This window comes from Cladophialophora carrionii, assembly GCF_000365165.1.
Source record: "Cladophialophora carrionii CBS 160.54 unplaced genomic scaffold supercont1.10, whole genome shotgun sequence".
Classification (NCBI taxonomy): Eukaryota; Fungi; Ascomycota; class Eurotiomycetes; order Chaetothyriales; family Herpotrichiellaceae; genus Cladophialophora; species Cladophialophora carrionii.
The window spans coordinates 11,974-28,238 of NW_008481817.1; the positions used below are offsets into that span (position 1 = coordinate 11,974).

The 16,265-nt window shown below is 52.7% G+C and overlaps 8 protein-coding genes across 8 annotated transcripts in view; 4 read left to right on the plus strand and 4 right to left on the minus strand.

Annotated features, from left to right (window-relative positions):
- Positions 1–335: 335 nt before the first annotated feature.
- Positions 336–2,417, minus strand: G647_09478 (uncharacterized protein; the record flags this gene model as incomplete). The annotated part of the gene is made up of 4 exons (XM_008725472.1): positions 336–672; positions 769–1,242; positions 1,290–1,430; positions 1,510–2,417. The coding sequence occupies 4 exons, from the start codon at positions 2,415–2,417 to the stop codon at positions 336–338; spliced, it is 1,860 nt and encodes a 619-aa protein (XP_008723694.1).
- An 830-nt stretch (positions 2,418–3,247) lies between these two features.
- G647_09479 (uncharacterized protein) lies at positions 3,248–4,477 on the minus strand (the record flags this gene model as incomplete). Its single annotated transcript, XM_008725473.1, has 1 exon — positions 3,248–4,477. One exon carries the CDS (start codon positions 4,475–4,477, stop codon positions 3,248–3,250), a length of 1,230 nt encoding a protein of 409 aa, XP_008723695.1.
- Positions 4,478–5,009: 532 nt separating this feature from the next.
- Positions 5,010–6,416, plus strand: G647_09480 (uncharacterized protein; the record flags this gene model as incomplete). The annotated part of the gene is made up of 1 exon (XM_008725474.1): positions 5,010–6,416. One exon carries the CDS (start codon positions 5,010–5,012, stop codon positions 6,414–6,416), a length of 1,407 nt encoding a protein of 468 aa, XP_008723696.1.
- Positions 6,417–6,957: 541 nt separating this feature from the next.
- G647_09481 (uncharacterized protein) lies at positions 6,958–7,539 on the minus strand (the record flags this gene model as incomplete). The annotated part of the gene is made up of 1 exon (XM_008725475.1): positions 6,958–7,539. One exon carries the CDS (start codon positions 7,537–7,539, stop codon positions 6,958–6,960), a length of 582 nt encoding a protein of 193 aa, XP_008723697.1.
- Positions 7,540–8,733: 1,194 nt separating this feature from the next.
- G647_09482 (uncharacterized protein) lies at positions 8,734–9,827 on the minus strand (the record flags this gene model as incomplete). The annotated part of the gene is made up of 3 exons (XM_008725476.1): positions 8,734–8,766; positions 8,818–9,288; positions 9,369–9,827. The coding sequence occupies 3 exons, from the start codon at positions 9,825–9,827 to the stop codon at positions 8,734–8,736; spliced, it is 963 nt and encodes a 320-aa protein (XP_008723698.1).
- Positions 9,828–11,188: 1,361 nt separating this feature from the next.
- G647_09483 (uncharacterized protein) lies at positions 11,189–12,494 on the plus strand (the record flags this gene model as incomplete). Its single annotated transcript, XM_008725477.1, has 2 exons — positions 11,189–11,714; positions 11,764–12,494. The coding sequence occupies 2 exons, from the start codon at positions 11,189–11,191 to the stop codon at positions 12,492–12,494; spliced, it is 1,257 nt and encodes a 418-aa protein (XP_008723699.1).
- Positions 12,495–13,693: 1,199 nt separating this feature from the next.
- Positions 13,694–15,178, plus strand: G647_09484 (uncharacterized protein; the record flags this gene model as incomplete). Its single annotated transcript, XM_008725478.1, has 2 exons — positions 13,694–14,291; positions 14,340–15,178. The coding sequence occupies 2 exons, from the start codon at positions 13,694–13,696 to the stop codon at positions 15,176–15,178; spliced, it is 1,437 nt and encodes a 478-aa protein (XP_008723700.1).
- A 589-nt stretch (positions 15,179–15,767) lies between these two features.
- Positions 15,768–16,265, plus strand: part of G647_09485 (uncharacterized protein) — a gene marked incomplete at both ends in the record, with an annotated part of 1,794 nt that continues 1,296 nt past the window's right edge. Inside the window, one exon of the mRNA XM_008725479.1 lies at positions 15,768–16,133. Coding sequence (XP_008723701.1) covers positions 15,768–16,133 — 366 coding nt within the window. The remainder of the gene's footprint in view (positions 16,134–16,265) is intronic.

Consider the following 16,265-nt stretch of genomic DNA (forward strand, 5'->3'; position numbering starts at 1 on the left):
AAATTCGGAAGAGGCTATTCCATCTCGGGAGATACTCTGCGAACGTAACGGAACCCGGAGATAAAGTCATGCTTCGGAAGCAATCTGTAGTTGTAGACGAGCGGACTCTTGCTAATCCCCTCATTCATCTCTCTGAACTACTGACACGGTGCGGGAAGATACTCGTGACAAGCAAGTACAGTCAAAGGGCCTTCAACCGATGAGCAGTGTTTCCCTACCGTGTGGTCCCGGACCATAAATCATGTCCCAAGGACTTCTTCCAGCCTCTGTCCGCCGCGCGACCACGGTCAACGATCTCCCTCAGATACCTCCCCACGAATCCTTTGCCACATGAACTACTCATTCTTGATAACATCACGCTTTTCTGGTTCTCCTTGAGCTTCCACGTCAGTGCTGGCACGAGTCGCAACATCCTGACTCTGGCGCATCCGTTTCATCTGAGAAGGTCGCCTGATACGCTCCCAGTTCTCTTTGTCATCCACTCCGTCCGCAGTGTTTGCAGTAGTATCCACCGCTTCGTCTTCGAGGTCCTCGGGGAGAATGAGGTTCAGTATGAGGGAAAGGAACGCTGTTACAGCGAAACCGGTCTCCATGACAAGTTCAATAGCACTCATCAGACCTCTGAGTGCAGAGTTATCGCCTTCATATGTAAAGACGTGTTCGAACCAGTCCCTATCACAAACTGTTAGCCTGTTTAAGATAGCGAGGAAAGGGAAACGGTATGCCGCCAAAGAAGGACCGCTTCTTCACCGACCAGGTGAGACATACGGAACCAATGTGGCACCAAAGCCAACCGACATTGCGGCCGTCAAGATGAATCGATTGCGGCGTGTGAAGGGGACTGTTGAGATGATACGGATACCCGATATGGCGACCGCGGAGAATAGAAAGGTCGTCATGCCGCCTAGCACCGCCGAGGGAATTGCAACCAGTGCTGCTGCGAACTTGGAGAAGATGCCCATCACGACCAGAAAGAAGCAACAGCAGTACCCAGCTTTCCGGTTGGCACAGCGAGTGAGGGCGATAACACCGTTATTCTGGGCGAAAGTAGAGACTGGAGTGATAGTCCCGAGGCATGCTAACATGCCGTTGAGGCCGTCGGCGAGTACACCACCTTGTATACGGGACTCGAAGGTGCGACCTTCGACTTCCAGCCGAGAGACATCACAACTTGCCGTGATATCTCCTATTGCTTCCATCATCAGGACCAGGAATACCGCTAAGAAAGGAAGAACCATTGGTCTAGCGACATCAGTAAAGACACACCACATAGCTTTCAACCTTCTTACCCGTATAATGATAGCGGAAATGTCTCCACCCAGATAAAAGAGACCGGTTTGGCACTCTTGATGCCAGAATCATCAAAGTAATTGGTCGCGGCCGCAATAATGCAGCCTACCAGTAGTCCCACAACAACGGCGCACGATTTCCTGGGTTTGAAACATCGGTTAGCTCATCTATACTTGGGGGATATCATATCAATATTGGATTTTTCCAAGATGGACTCACATGATAGGACTCCCAAATCGTTCACACAGGATGATTGTCACGAAAACGCTGAACCCAAGCCCAATGAACTCCGCAGACCCCCAGGGTAATGGATGGGGTGCATTGTTGTTAGGACAGTTCTGAAAGAGTCCCTCTTCAGGACGTGACCGGCAAGCTCCAGAGCCACCAGCCCAGTTCTCAAACCCCGTGCCAATCAGGTTGACTCCAATGAGAACAACGGTTGGTCCAGTCACGAGGGGCGGAAAGACCCTCTTCAGCACCTTTGGCGGCGCGAATGACAAGCAGATCTCCAGTAAAGAGCAGATGCAGGCAGTGCCGAGGATAGCACCGTATCCCTGCGGACACGGTAGACGGACACGATCGCCGCCAGGTTCTGACGGTGGACCGCTTGGACAGAACCCTGAGGCGTACATCTGGGATAAACCACCCAAAGAGACTGGGATGGTCGCAAACGAAGTACCGACAACGCTAATCAGCCCGGTGCCGATATAGTAGGGCGTTTTGTAGATATGAAAGCGGGTGATCTGTACGGCGGACAACAGTCCACAGACTATAAGGCTGGTTGAGACCAAATACTGAGCGGTCTGCGGCTCTAGAGCGGCACCACCTGAGCCTGACAAGATGATAGGCGGCGTGATTAGGCCAGCAAGCATCGCCAAGGCGTGTTGAAAGCCGAGGATAAGAGCAAGGAAAATTGGCATCTTATCGTTGAGGCCAAAGAAAGGCGCGGTCTGCTGAGGCTTCTTCATGAATGGCAGTCTGGGGGTGAAGAGGAAAGCATAGTCGTAGTCACCGATGAGTCCTTCCCTGGTCGTGAACGTCTTGACGGCGCGTCGCGGAATGTCAGCCATCCTGTCCTTAAAGGGACGTCTAGGCGTCATATCGGGACCAATGCGGTCTGGCTCCATGGTAGATGCAAGGATCAGTGAGACTGGGGTAGTGCTGTCGAGAGTATCTGTTGCCTCGGGAAGCTTTTGTTTCAGGAGGTTGTCGCTCCAGAAGAAGCCGTATACAAGTTCATATAGCGCTGTGGTTGTACTAAACGCACGATGATGGCATCGAGTGAGGTCTGATATGGGGGTCTCCGATACTCAGGGCGCTCTTTCGGAGCCAATCATGCATTTTCAATCCTCGCCTAAACAGTCGAGTGGGCGTATAAGGAAAAGATCTTCCCACAGGTTGCAAAAAGTGTATCTGTCTGCAGCCTCATGGGAGATGTAGGCACGGATTGTGATTGGCACTCGCTTGTTGTTACGCAAAACCTCGAGTTGTATGCTTCTGCCAAGTTGATATGCTGTTGAACGCCGAGACAGGCCGATAAGCAAGTTTGCTCGTATTGGCACAACACCAAAGCTTCGAATCTGCTTTCGGCGATCCCCAACTCTTGGCCAAGATGCAACACCTCGGATCTTGATGAGCTTCAAGCCTGTGCTGCAGATCGAACGGTAAGTTTGTGGCCAATGGCAAACATCATCCACAAGTCTAGATTTCCAGGTCACACGAGAACCGATTTGCAAAATTGGTTCTCTGAGGGGTGGCAGGTCATCCTAGGGGCGAGCCGATAGGAGCGAGCCGCCAGCTGCGATGACATAGGGAAATGTACCAAATGTTGTCGACCGGAAGCTGCAGTACACCGAATGCAATGACCGACCAGTGCAGACGACTCACGTGCCAATGAACCCTGCACCCTTTGAAAGGTGAACACCAAAGATCATCCACTACAGGCATTTGGAATGTCTCATTGCTTGATGTACTTGTGGTGACCTCTCTCCAGAACTACAACTTCGTCGCCGGCATGAAGTTGAAACGGACCTGGGTCGGCAGGCACCAGTTGCAGGCCTAGACACGCATTCAAGGGATCGCCTTCATCAATGCATCGAAACGACTTGAGCGTTTTGTCCGGTTCGACTGGATGTCTCTCCGCCGTATCTGGGTCGACATTCGGGAGCCTGCAGCGTACTGTCCGGCACGCACAGTAGAAAGTGTGATTCCCAATCCTGACTCTTTTCCAGTCGTCTTCATCGTAGGAGCCTGGCCCATCCACAAGGATATTGGACCGAAATCTCCTGGCACTGAAGCGTGGGATGTCCATCTCCACCCTCTTAGCGATATCGCGCACTGACGCGATGTTCAAAAGGTGCACTGGATAGGCATCAGCGAATCCGACGACTGGCTGATAGCCAAGTTGTTCCTTTCTGGGCGCACAGCGGTACACTTTGCGGTAGCTATTGGGGTCGACTCGGAAAAGAGTGATGGGATTGGAGACTCCGAGGAAAGGCCCAAGGTCCTTGGGCAAGTGGACGCCGTAGTTCAACCAATTCGGAGAGTCTTTCCACACAGTGACATTTTCAGAGGGATACTTGTGGTTCGGCGGAGGGACCAGCGGCACCCGAAAAGACCTCTCGTCCGACACGAACCCAAGCCAGATGAAGAGGCGGAACAGCGGTGCGAGCGGGCCTACAGGGACATGTGGATATCTCACTACCATCCAGCCTTGATCGTTGCTTGGCTTCTTCCTGGCTGGGTCCGGAAGCCAAATCTCCGGCCTGACCAGGGCCAGCCTCTCCCATCCAGGTTGTCTGAGGGTTCTGAACGTCCATTTCGGCATCTTTCCCGTATCTGTGGCGTTAGATCGAGTTTGAGGGTTGAGCAGCTCTGCGAAGGCAAACTTGCGATCCCATGTGAATCCAGCAGCATCGAGTTCGGCGACGCCAAGCTCAACAGCAGCGCATGATTTAATGGGGTGGATGTACAGGGCTTTGACCCTCCATCTCGAACCATCAGCGTTCTCCCGCGACCCAGGCGGCTTCGCATACTTCTGGTTCATCTCATCCTTCATGTTGCTGGGCCCACCCAAAGTCACCTGGTTGTAGCCTTCGAGGAAGATGCGCATTCTCCATGCTTCTTGAAGGCAGATAAGGGTGATTGCGAGCAGAATTGGTGGAATGATAACCGCTGCTTGGTCCATGATGATATCCTTTACAAAGACGGGGCTAGGTTGAAGAATCGAGTCTGGTGATGTCGCCTCAGGGTGTCAACAACGTGTTATACCAATGGCGCAGTAGTTTATCAGAAGGACCGGCGAAAGCCAGAGCTCCATCGCAAGCCGTATCGTCAAGCGCGGAGATATCGTGGTTGGCGGTATGCGGCGGCAGTGGAATGTCCCTCGAAAATGCGTGTCATTTTGCTGAATCGAAATGTCGAAGCCTGAAGCCGAAGTCCATGTGTCGAACGTGACTTAATACTCCACCGTATTGCGACTCTGAGCGACAACGGCTGAACGTGTCTTTCCCTCTTCGTGACGCGTGTCTTCCGCGTCCTTCCTGCTCCCAGCCATGGCAACAGCTCCTGCTTCTTGGACACCACACCAACGCGTCAGTGGACCGACATGAAGGACAGAGTGCTGACTATGGATACTGAATTTACCCTGTGCATAAAGTGGACAAGAGATCGAGCGATCAAGTTCGATATGTATGCGAAGGCTGTAGCACAGACCACAAATGGAGGATCGAGACACTGATATACACAACTTTTCTCCAACCTCATCCCAGCATCGACTGCCAACCGTTACGGGCATCGAAGCCTTGCAAAATGCTACGGCCAACTCCAGAGGCATCTCATCAGGTCTTCCAACTTTGGACGCAATCTTGGTAAACAACAGCATCAACAATCTATCGATTGCGACACCAGGTTTTCAACGCGGGTACGTTACCGAAGTATTTGGCCCCCCAGGAGTCGGCAAGACTACATTCGGCTTGCAGGCCTCTGTCAACGCAGTTCGCTCGGCAGAGGAGGAGTCTCATGTGTTATGGGTTAATACAGGATCGCCGCTGGTCGAAACCCGACTTGATGATCTGATGAAGGCTTCGACGATTCCCCTCAACTCGGAAATGCCTTCCTCACCACGGGAGTCTGTCGATGTAGATTCGTTGCTGGACGAAAAGTTTACCTATTTAGACGCCCACACGTTGCCTCGCCTGTTGACGGTCTTCCTGCACCCTCCCGCGGCACTTCCTTCGCCTCAGACGTGCCTGATTATTGTCGATGATCTCTCCAATCTCCTCCTCGGCGCCTTTTCACGGACTCCAAAGAATCTCAAGCCGTCCGCCCCAGCGGCGGTAAAGGAGAGATTTGAGAAGCAAGCCGCATCGAAGCGCTTTCAGATCATGGAAAATCTCGCCACAGCAATGTCCAAAATGGCTGCGATCAGGAATATAGCCATTGTCGTCTTGACGAACGCAACCACCAATTTGAAGACTTCTAACAGAGCTACTTTGAAACCAGCGTTGTCGAGTCAAGCTTGGGAGTCAGCCGTCTATACTCGCATTATGCTTTACCGTGACTTTGTGGATGAGGCGCAGCTGGCAGAAGCGCGGGATGCACGCTTGCTAGGGTTACGATACGCAGAAGTACAACGTATAGCAAAGAAAGACTTCATCACGGATCCGGTTCCATTTGTGATCGCATCAGGCGGCATTCGGGAGCTGGCTTTGTCTGAAGCGGCCAGCCAAGCCCGGCTTTTCTCTCAATCCAATGGAGTTGCGGAAGCCGACACTGGCAAGCTCGGCGACGACTTACCACTCCTCCCCGCGGAGCTATCACAACCCTCGCAGCTCCAATCGCCAACACAGCCGAAGAAACGAAAGGCTTTCGAAATTGCTGACAGCGAAGATGAAGATGAAGATGAAGAGGAAGTCGTGGTATCAGACCCAGGCGAGCCCAACCTACCCAGCATGGACCTGGTGCCTCGTGGAAGTGAAGATGAGATGTTACTTGAAACGCATGAAATGGCATTGCTGAGGAGAGAAAGGTATGCTCGGATTAGAGGCTCAGAAGATGAGATTCCTCTGCCATCATCAGACGCCGAGGAATCCGTCACGGGGTCGCCTGAGAAAGAGGAAGACTGAACTAAATGAAATGAACTCCAAGCGTCGAACTCTGTTTGTCTCATCAATTGCTGTCGTCGGTGTGGTGATTCTCATTGCGAACCGATCTCTTTCTTCCACTTCTCACATTCAGCCATGCACCAGCTGAGGCCTTGCCGACCAGAGAGCAAGACCTGAAGCGACACACCAACCATTCGACGTTTGTCGGTACATCCCGCACCTGATTTGCATTTTGTCTGACCGTCAAAGCCTGTGACGCCTCCCTGTAGTGTTGGTCCTTCGGACACGAGCGCCAAACAACGAACCTCACAGGTCTCGGTCTGCCTATCTTCCCATCCCATGCTGGGGTGAGAAGGCAATTCGACCATGGAACAAGTCGGTAACATACTCCATCGATCCTTCAATCCGCTCAGGGACTCCCGAGTCCACCCAGAGACGAGCCGATGAATTTTATGAACTTGGGCCGCATGTCTCGACACACATGGCTTCTTCGTGTTCGGATGGTCTTTCATAAAAACTGTATAACCCTGTCTGATTTCAGCTCCTCAGTTCCAAACGGAGTTCAAAGGCTCAACCGATCCAGACTGCGGACTCTTCTCCCAGTTCCACCCGTCACGAGTCCCAGTTTATAGAATGTTTCTTCGCCAGCAGCGTTCCGACCACCAATGTACCACTTCTCAGGGCCTAAGGCATCTATGAATGCCCCCGACGAGTTCGAGCTATCGCTGCCGCGCCTCTGCCGGCCCCTTGTCATTGGCGTCGAAGCCCCGGGTGGGGATATTGACAGGTTAGGATTTGCCTGGGCTGAGTGAGGACCAGGTGAAGTCGTCCCGGGTGATCGAGATAGAGGAGTTGCATATCTGTGTGAAGTAGGGTTTGATGAGAACGGCAGAGGATTCGTGGCATTAGGTTTTGCTTGGTGTTGTGGTGATGGGGTTGCAATCTCCGTAGTGGCCTTTGTAGTGATAGTTCTCGCTCCAGATGAGGTCACTGTCGCCGTGGTCGTGGAAACGTGCGCGGCAGCAACGAGCGAGGCTGGGGACACTGCATCGTATGCCGGACTGGATTTTGCCTGAAATGTCGGATTCGTCCTTGCTCTGAATGTGGAGAAGAAATTGGCAAAAAAGGGCCGGTTGGTGGGCATATTGGCTGTCGATCGGGGTATCCGGCTGGCGTGCCAGATGGCACAGGAAGGACGTTATGGCCTTTGGGCCTGTGAGCTCTTATACGAGGTCGCTCGATACTTCTCAACCGATTAGGAATCTATAGGCGCACGCTGCAATAGGCTCGACACGGCCAGTCCCCTGTAGTTTGTCCGCACTCTTCCGGATTTGGCTCTCCGCACCTTTTGTTCTTGTGTCTGATTCGGAGATCATGCGCGTTGTGAAGGTAATCAGGACGGAGGAGGGAGCGCCTGGCAGTCTGCCACGGTTAGACTGGGCTCGAAATCGAGGTTGTGTGCTCAGCAGCGTGCAGCAAGAACAACCCAGTGTCGCCGTTGCGGGTCCGGGACAGGATTCCGGAATGCAGCACGGCTGATGGAGGCTTGTTTCCGAGTCTGATCGATGGCGAGGCTCAACACAGTGGAAGATAGTGGTCCGCCGGCTTCAGTGGTACAGCAGAAGACGTTGGAATGAATCGTGGTGAACGAAGAGAAGAGTTACGGGCCATATCGTCACTTGCAGACAGTGACCATCGGGCGATGATGGAACCAGGAATAAACCGGGGGAATTTTCAAGCGAGCTGCCTGGCGCATGAGGTGAGTCGGGGTCGAGGTAAGATGGGAACATATGTTGGCGATGTGATTGGCTGCTCAATCTGCTGCCTCCCTCGGCTAAAATAGATCTGGCGCCCACCAATTATCACCACATACAGACGCCGGATGAGAGGAGGTTGAGGAGGCTACCAACTCATGGTAGCATGCCATTTGCTGGCCCTCGCAGCCGACGATGCCAGCCGCAAGACACCTTCGTTCGCGCATGAAAACTGAACGGTAAAAGCAAAACTACTTGAGTCTCTCCTCGCCCTTGGTGTCGTACAAGCTTCCCTGCTACTAAATACCATTGTCCTTCCCGAAATATGCCCGGCAGCCGCCATCGGCTCGTAGGGGTATCGATAGGTCCGGTATCATGACCTGCAATAAAAGCCGTTTCCATGTTTTCGTATCGTGAGATCGTTCACTGATCCATTAGTGTCATGGCAGCATGTTTCGACCAGACGCAGCAGATGAAAGTAAAACTTGACAGCCTTGATGCCATCCGCAAGAGCTTTGTTTCGTTATGCAGAGGATCAGAATATGCGATGCTCATCGTCTTTCGAGTCTTTGTGACAAGTGCAGCTAATCGTCGTCTTCATGGTTGAATTCGAGTATCTGGTCGAGTTAGTCACGGCCACGCCATAAGCAGATATCAGAAATTAGTACCATGTTGTTCCAGTTCCCGCCATGAGATGTGACTGTACTGGGTCCCATGTTCTCAAAGCCAAGACCTTTGTAGAACGGCACGAGGTGATCATGAGCTAGCAAGGCTATCCGGTCGGCAATCTTGGAATCTTTCATCCGTTGAATGTACGACTTCATCAGCACTGAGCCTAACCCCATTCTCTGGACCTCGGGCGCGACTGCTAAGGAATGGACGCAGATGGTACCACCCAGGTCCTGATGGCCCAAAGGCTCTTCGTCGTCGCTGGTTGGCAACGAAGATCTTCTGGTCTTCCAATTCGAGGGAACTCCCATCGAGGCTTCCGTGACACCGGGTGCGGGGGTCCTGGTTGAGACGATATGCGCGATTAGTCGTCGCGGAGCCGGTTTTGACGGATCCTTCAGTTCCGCTCTTGTGGGTTGCGTGAAGAGACCAAGGCTCAACTCAGGGCATCTAGTAAGTCGGTAGAGAAACTAATCGTGATATCATAGGTCAGCAGGCGCACTTCGTGAATGTAGAAATAGTGCGGTGACAGGGCCTGTGAGGTTCGTACCTTTTCGCGGGATGCACGCTCTTCCGGTGGGAACGCCTCCTCCTCGAGTGAAGTGCATTGATCTACGTTCGATACTGACAACGCTTGGTTCTCGGGGTGGAGGTGATCCCATTTGTGCGAAGAGCCACGTCGTCGCTGCCCCAGCCTTCCTGTGAGCATATTCAATAAAGGATGGTTGGCCATGATGTCGTGCTCGTCTTCCGAGTCTTCGTCCTCTTCAGGCGCTTCCTCAGCTTTGTCGGAGTGACTAAGGCGCTGAAGATCTAATGACTCAAAAGACGGTTCCTGAGGTGGCGCAGCAGCGTCCGAGTCACTATCGTGCATTTCCACGTCGTCGGGTTGAATGTCGACAAAGCCATCTTCGTCTTGTGAGGCCTGACCGCTTCGAGCGTTCAACTTGGCAGGCGTCGGATTGGCCGATTCCTCTGATTGGCTCAATCCGTCATGGTTTGGGGGCATTTTGAATGAGTTCCGGGCAACGTTCAATTGGGTAAACAGCGAAAGGAACGTGTTTCTGGCGGGATCTAGTAGCAGCTGAGGTTGGATCGATCCACTGACGGCTGCCGATGATCGAAGAGCTGGGTGAGAATGCTACTCGGATCTTGGAAGGAAAGGAATGCTGGATAGAAGAAAATTGCGATGATGGCTCTAAAGAAAATTCGATTTGCCTCTGATCGAAGTCGGACTAGTGGGTCAGAGTGGTAGTAGCTGGAGGAGCACCGCCACTGTTTTATACAGGCCAAATAATGCTGGAAAAGGGTTTAACGGTATCTTTACTAGATTCACTCACAAACGAAGCAGAACGAGATATCTGGGAACATGACCTTTAAGCCTGAGTTTCCTGAGTGAGATGGGAAGAGATTTTGGCGGCAGGCACGCGACTTCCAGGCAGGGGATGCGGAAGCCTCCCGAGCCGCCTCCGAGGCTGACAACATCCCACCACAGCCACTCTTGAGTTCGTGGGGGCCCCCTAAGCAAGATCAGGATTCATCTAGCATTTGTTCCTGTGCACAGGTGGTACGATATTGGATACTTCAAGGTACCCATCATAGTAAATCCGCCTGCTACCATGTGCATTGATCAATTGTCGGAAGAAAGCCTTGCAGCTTCAGCAGCTGTCAAGTCACTGCTCCGCGGGTCGTTTCAGGATTCATTTGGAAACAGCCGTCCTGCAATCTTCAACGTGGCCAACACGAAAGACTGACCATCGGTCACTGGAAGCGCCCAAGATGTGTACCCCCTAGCGAACCCTTTGCACGATTTTACCGAAGAATTGAGTTTTGCTGAAAGGGAACGCCATTTTCCCCTGATAGCAGCCAGATGCACATCCCCAAGGGTCGTTTCTTCCTTGTAGCCCCTCACCAATAATAGGTGATGCGGAAAGGTGCGTCATCGCTACTCGTGCCTGGAGTACACTGTACGAGTAATTATTTGCACAAAGATCCAATTCTCCCATGAGGCGGTTTGCTTCAAATACACCGTGATGAGAAATCGCCTTAATCCCTCGTCCGTCTCTTCCCTCCCATTCTTCACGGATCAATATTTCCATTCGTTCTTCTACCTGCTCTCGCAACTCCAGCGACGTTGAATCCCAAGCTACCATCCTTGCATTCAAATCTCACTCGTCTATCTCACAGGAGGCTCTGCTCGATACTCCCGCTTGAAATCTGAAAGCAGCCGCCATCATGTAAGTCCAGGCTGCTGGACAATGCTCGGCCACTGTGAGCGACTGACATATTGATAGGCTTATCTCAATCAACATTGTTGCCACCGATCGAGAGCTGCAGACAGACCTCCTCACCTACGATGTCGCCCCTGACATGACCCTGAATGATCTAAAGACATTCGTCCAAGCCGAGACCAACGTTCCTCCCGTGGCTCAGATTTTCCTCAAGGATGGAAGACCGGTCATAGATAACTCGGTAACTTTGGCTCAGTTCGGCGTAAGTGAGGGAGATCTGATAGCCATGGCCATCAGCACAAATCCTCCTAGACGGCGACCCGCGGACGGCACTTCCGGTGGCGAGTCACCGGCGCAGAGAGCCCGAAACAGTAGTGGCCAAGAGCAGCTGAGACTACGAATCCTAGAAGACCGTGCTGTAAGAGCCGAAGTTGAGAGGCAAGATCCGGAACTCGCGGCGGCAGCTCAGGACTCACAGAGATTCCACGACCTCTGGGATTCTAGACGGAGACAAAATGAACGAATGCAGGCGGAAAAGGAGGCAAATCTTGCACGGTTGGAGGCGGATCCATTCAACCTTGAAGCGCAGCAGAAGATTGAAGAAATGATCCGTGAAGAGCGTGTGGCGGAGAATATGCAAAAGGCAATGGAAGAGTTTCCCGAAGGTAAGCGCACACAAACAAGAAGAGAGCCACGGCTGACGTCGCCGTCTAGCTTTCGGAAGGGTCACGATGCTCTACATCGACGTTGTTGTCAATGGCAATCCAATCAAGGCCTTCGTGGACTCGGGCGCGCAAACCACGATTATGTCCCCCTCCGCTGCTGAACGATGTGGCATTCTACGACTAGTTGACAAACGATTTAGTGGGATGGCGAAGGGGGTTGGGACTGCTCAAATCCTCGGCCGTGTCCATTCAGCAGACATACAAATCGGACAGTACAATCTGGCGAGTAGTTTCACTGTTATGGAAGGCAAAGACGTGGATTTACTACTGGGCCTTGACATGCTCAAACGGCATCAAATGTGCATCGATCTCAAGAAGAACTGTCTGAGGATCGAAAGTGATGAGATCCCGTTCCTGCCCGAGAGCGAGATACCCAAGATGATGGAGGAGGTCCTGGAAAAAGAGCCCAAGGTGGAAGGGCCTGGCGGAAGCACGATTGGGACGAAGACCGGAACCGTTATGCCCGGCGCGTCGGCATCATCGAGTGGTGCGCAAGTACAGGCAACAAGTAACGCCACCACTCAGTCGTCCGCATCAACCACGGCTGGAGCATCTCCCGCTCCATCCGCTCCTGGACCTGGTAACTTTGGACAACCGCAACCAATCACCGCGGAGTCGATAGCACGAGTGACGGAGCTGGGGTTTTCACGAGAAGAAGCAATTGCAGCGCTTCGACAAGCAGATGGCAATGTCGAACTCGCAATTTCACTGCTGCTTTAAAATGCACGAAAGGGGAACAAGCGTGGCGTTGGGGGCGAGCGGCATTCACAAATGACATCTCTGGGGGGTATGGTCTTTCGCTTCAGAAGCGCCTCCCAGGTTAGCTCGTCTAGCGTCTAGCGTTTAGCGATGCATATGATAAACCACGACTCAAACAGCTACAAGGTCGCAGATAGATACGAGATGAAAATAATATACGATGCTTCACTGTAGACAAGCACTTGATGATTGATTATATCCCCAAACCCATGTGATACGAGGCCAGAGACACCACGTTTGGGTGCAGGCCCGCCAAACGTGACGGTCGCCAAGCCTGGAAATGATATCCGGAGTGCAACTCCGCTCCCTGCTTCCTGCGGTTGAGCCTCGAGACAATACTGCGCTTCAACCTCACAACTCACAACACCCAGAGACACCGTCCAACTTGCGCGTCAATTGAACTTCCCTGCGCTAGAGCATTCGCGCTCGGTGCAGACTGCCAGTCAACAAGACATGAACCGATCAGGTGGGTTTCCACTCCCATTGCACGCCCTTTTGATCTCCAGCACTCTTTCGGCGAACATTTTGGTTGGAATCTGTCCTTGGGACATGTGAGCCCGGTGATGCATGAGGCAAGCCTACGATGGGGATGTCGAAGAGGGGGAACAATCACATAACGCAAGCTTGAGGAGGATGCGACCACGAAGGGACTGCGATGTGCTTTGGCACAACCTGGAGCTCGAGCTTCCATGCGCAGTTCGAAACGAACGACCTTCTCTTCTGGTTGCTCACTGGGCATGGATGTGTTGTTGACGTGCGGAAAGACAACCGCAAGGCATTCGGTTAGTCGCAAGGATGGGTGGCGATTCGCGCTCAGCTGGTCATGCAGGAGTGCTTCCGACCAAGCCTGCTTTCACGACGAATCTCCCTCCTGGGGATCTGATCTCAGTGACCGCTTTGAGCTTCGGACTTGGCTTGCGCCGCCAGTTCGCTTCCCTGTATCGTAGCGTCACAGTTCCGAAACTCTTCTGGCAGTGCGGGTCAAGATCAGTACCCGGATTTCCAGTTGAGACCAGTCAGTCGCGTGCATCTGCGGTACAATATGTCGTTTGCTGGAAGATCGACCCATGGTTTCTGTTTTTACAACCGCGAATTCATGGGCGCTCAATGCTAACCAACTTGCTGTAGGTCCGGGACGTCAACTGCCCACAGTGAACAACATGAATCAGCATACACAAAGCCGAACCGCGAATAGCAACCGAGTGGTCGCAGGCAAGCCAGGTACGGAAGTCGGTCAACCGAGCAAGCACGAGTTAACAATATCGAAAGGAGCCTGGGGTCAAAGTGGGCTGCCAGCACCAACGCAACAGGCACGAGACGCGATAGCACCTGACAGTTGGGCACAAGCTATGGGCGCCAGACCAAACACAACACAACTCGATTTGTCCGCATCATCCTTTCCCAGTCTCAACAATGGCGGACTGCAATCGCAAAGCCACAATGTTGGATCAAGCGCTTGGCAGACGGGTCCGCCCCAGAACGAACAAGCACAAAGACAACAGATGCAGTCGACACGGTCGCATCTTGCCTCTCGACAGCAACAACCTGCGACGGGTCGAGATGGTTTTTATCCGACTGACACCTACTCGAGGAATGCACCCATGGAGTTCCCTTCGGACAACTCTTCGCAAACAGTGCGGCGAGCAAGTCAAGCCCCTGGTGGACCGCCAGGACTGACTCAGCGGCAACCCAACCAGGGAGATAGCACGCCGCAAGACCCAAGCAGGGTCACTTCACCGTCAGGCCAGACGCAAATTTGTATGTATCAATGTCGTTATCCGGTCTGGTTGCTGATGTGATATGTAGCTCGATCCCCCATATCACAGAGCATCAATGCTGCCATAGGACAGGAGAGATTTCTAGGGCAAGAAGGAAGATCCCAAATGCAGGAGTCCCCACCACAAGCGCTGGGTTTGCAGTCACGGGATATGTTCGCTGACCGGGAACCGAGACTGGATCATGACTCGGTGTTTGCTGGCATGACAGAAAAGGAGAAGTTCGGCATGAAGGGTTATGTCGCAGAGCAGGACAACGCAAGTCCGGCTATGAGGAGTCTGATGAGAGGAGTGGATCTGTCGACCTTGGGAATTAACATGGGATCTCAAGAACCGTTATTACAGTCATATCCAGGACCATGGGCTGAGCCGAACGCTGCCCCTCTGCGCCCCCTAGACTCCGAGTACACCATACCGGACTGCTACACGGTGAAGAAGATCGCACCTCTGTCCACTCGGATCACTGGTTTCGTGGATGAAACGCTCTTCTTCATCTTCTACACCATGCCGCGAGACTACATCCAGATGCTGGTGGCTCAAGAGCTGGTGGCACGGAAATGGCGATATCATATGAGAGAGAAGCAGTGGTTAACCCGAGACGACGCATCACCCAGTCCAGTGTTGCTGGATGACAAAGTGAGCGAGCAGGGGTACTACATCTGGTGGGACACGAAATTGTGGAAGAAAGTTCGCCGGATCTACACACTGAGATACGAGGATCTGGAAGAGCAACCGAGCATGGGCAACCGACCGATACACGCGGGTGCCATGGGTGCAATGTCAGGCGGTCTCAATGGAGGAATGGGCGTTGGCAATTTCAATGCTGTGCCTAGCCTGGAGAGGATGGCTGCCACTGGGCGAGGCTTCTGAGTGACAGCTGACAGGATCGGATGAGGTTGTCGAACCTTATCCCCATTGCAGGCAATGAGTTAGTTAGTGGCCAGCTCGTGCCAGATGTTGATGGCAATTTCCCACTGGCCGGACATGCAGAGTGCAAAGTCGAAGTGCATTGGTTTGATCTGCTGCTGGTCGTCTCCCTGACGTGCTAGATGCCTCACTGTGATATCAGATGTGCTATAAACGTACGGTGAACAGAATTCGAGCCAAGGCGAATTGAGACTAAGTTCCGCCGTCATGATAGTGACGGTCATGCTACTTTGTCCGCGCCAAGAGCATGAAAGCATCAAGCATCATGGCCTTCCATTTGACTTTCACGGCCGGTCAGCTTCGGATTATGCTCCACATGCATTGTTGCTATGTCTACGTGCAGTACTTCACGCCCGCGTTTCTTCGACTTCCCGTCTTGGATAATCAAGTCGCCATCACGCCACTCTGACACCTAGCTCGCAAGACTGAATACATCAGCAGAATCGGCACAGCGGAAGCATTTTTACAATCACCCGCCACGTTCACCCCCCCGATTCATCGCCACTCGAATATATTCTCGACGGCAACCGTGATGTCGCTAATATCCTGGATTTCATCCTTTCCAGGCAAGGCTAACCCCGGCAAGAGCACTAGCATGAAAGGTCAAGGGATTCCCGCGGGTCAAGGGCAGACGCCTGTCGAGCATATCGATTTTTCGACTCTGGCCCACAGAGTGGAAGAGCTCCGGTATGAACTTGACAGAGCTCGCGACATATGTGAGCAAGCAAACCTCGAACTCGACAAATATCGCACAGAAATCCACAGACTCAAATGCACCCTGGACGCAGAGCGCGACGCCTGTTCCGAAGCCTATAAACTACTCATGAGAGAAAAAGACCGTAACAAAGAACTCCAAAACCGGAATAGGAATCTTCAAAACAGCCTGAAAGGGGAGACTGTTTCAAATTCACAGCTCCAAGCCCGGTTGAACACTGAGACTGCATCAAATTCACAGCTCCAAGCCCGGTTGAACACCCAGACTGCATCAAATTCACAGCTCCAAGCCCGGTTGAACACCCAGACTGCATCA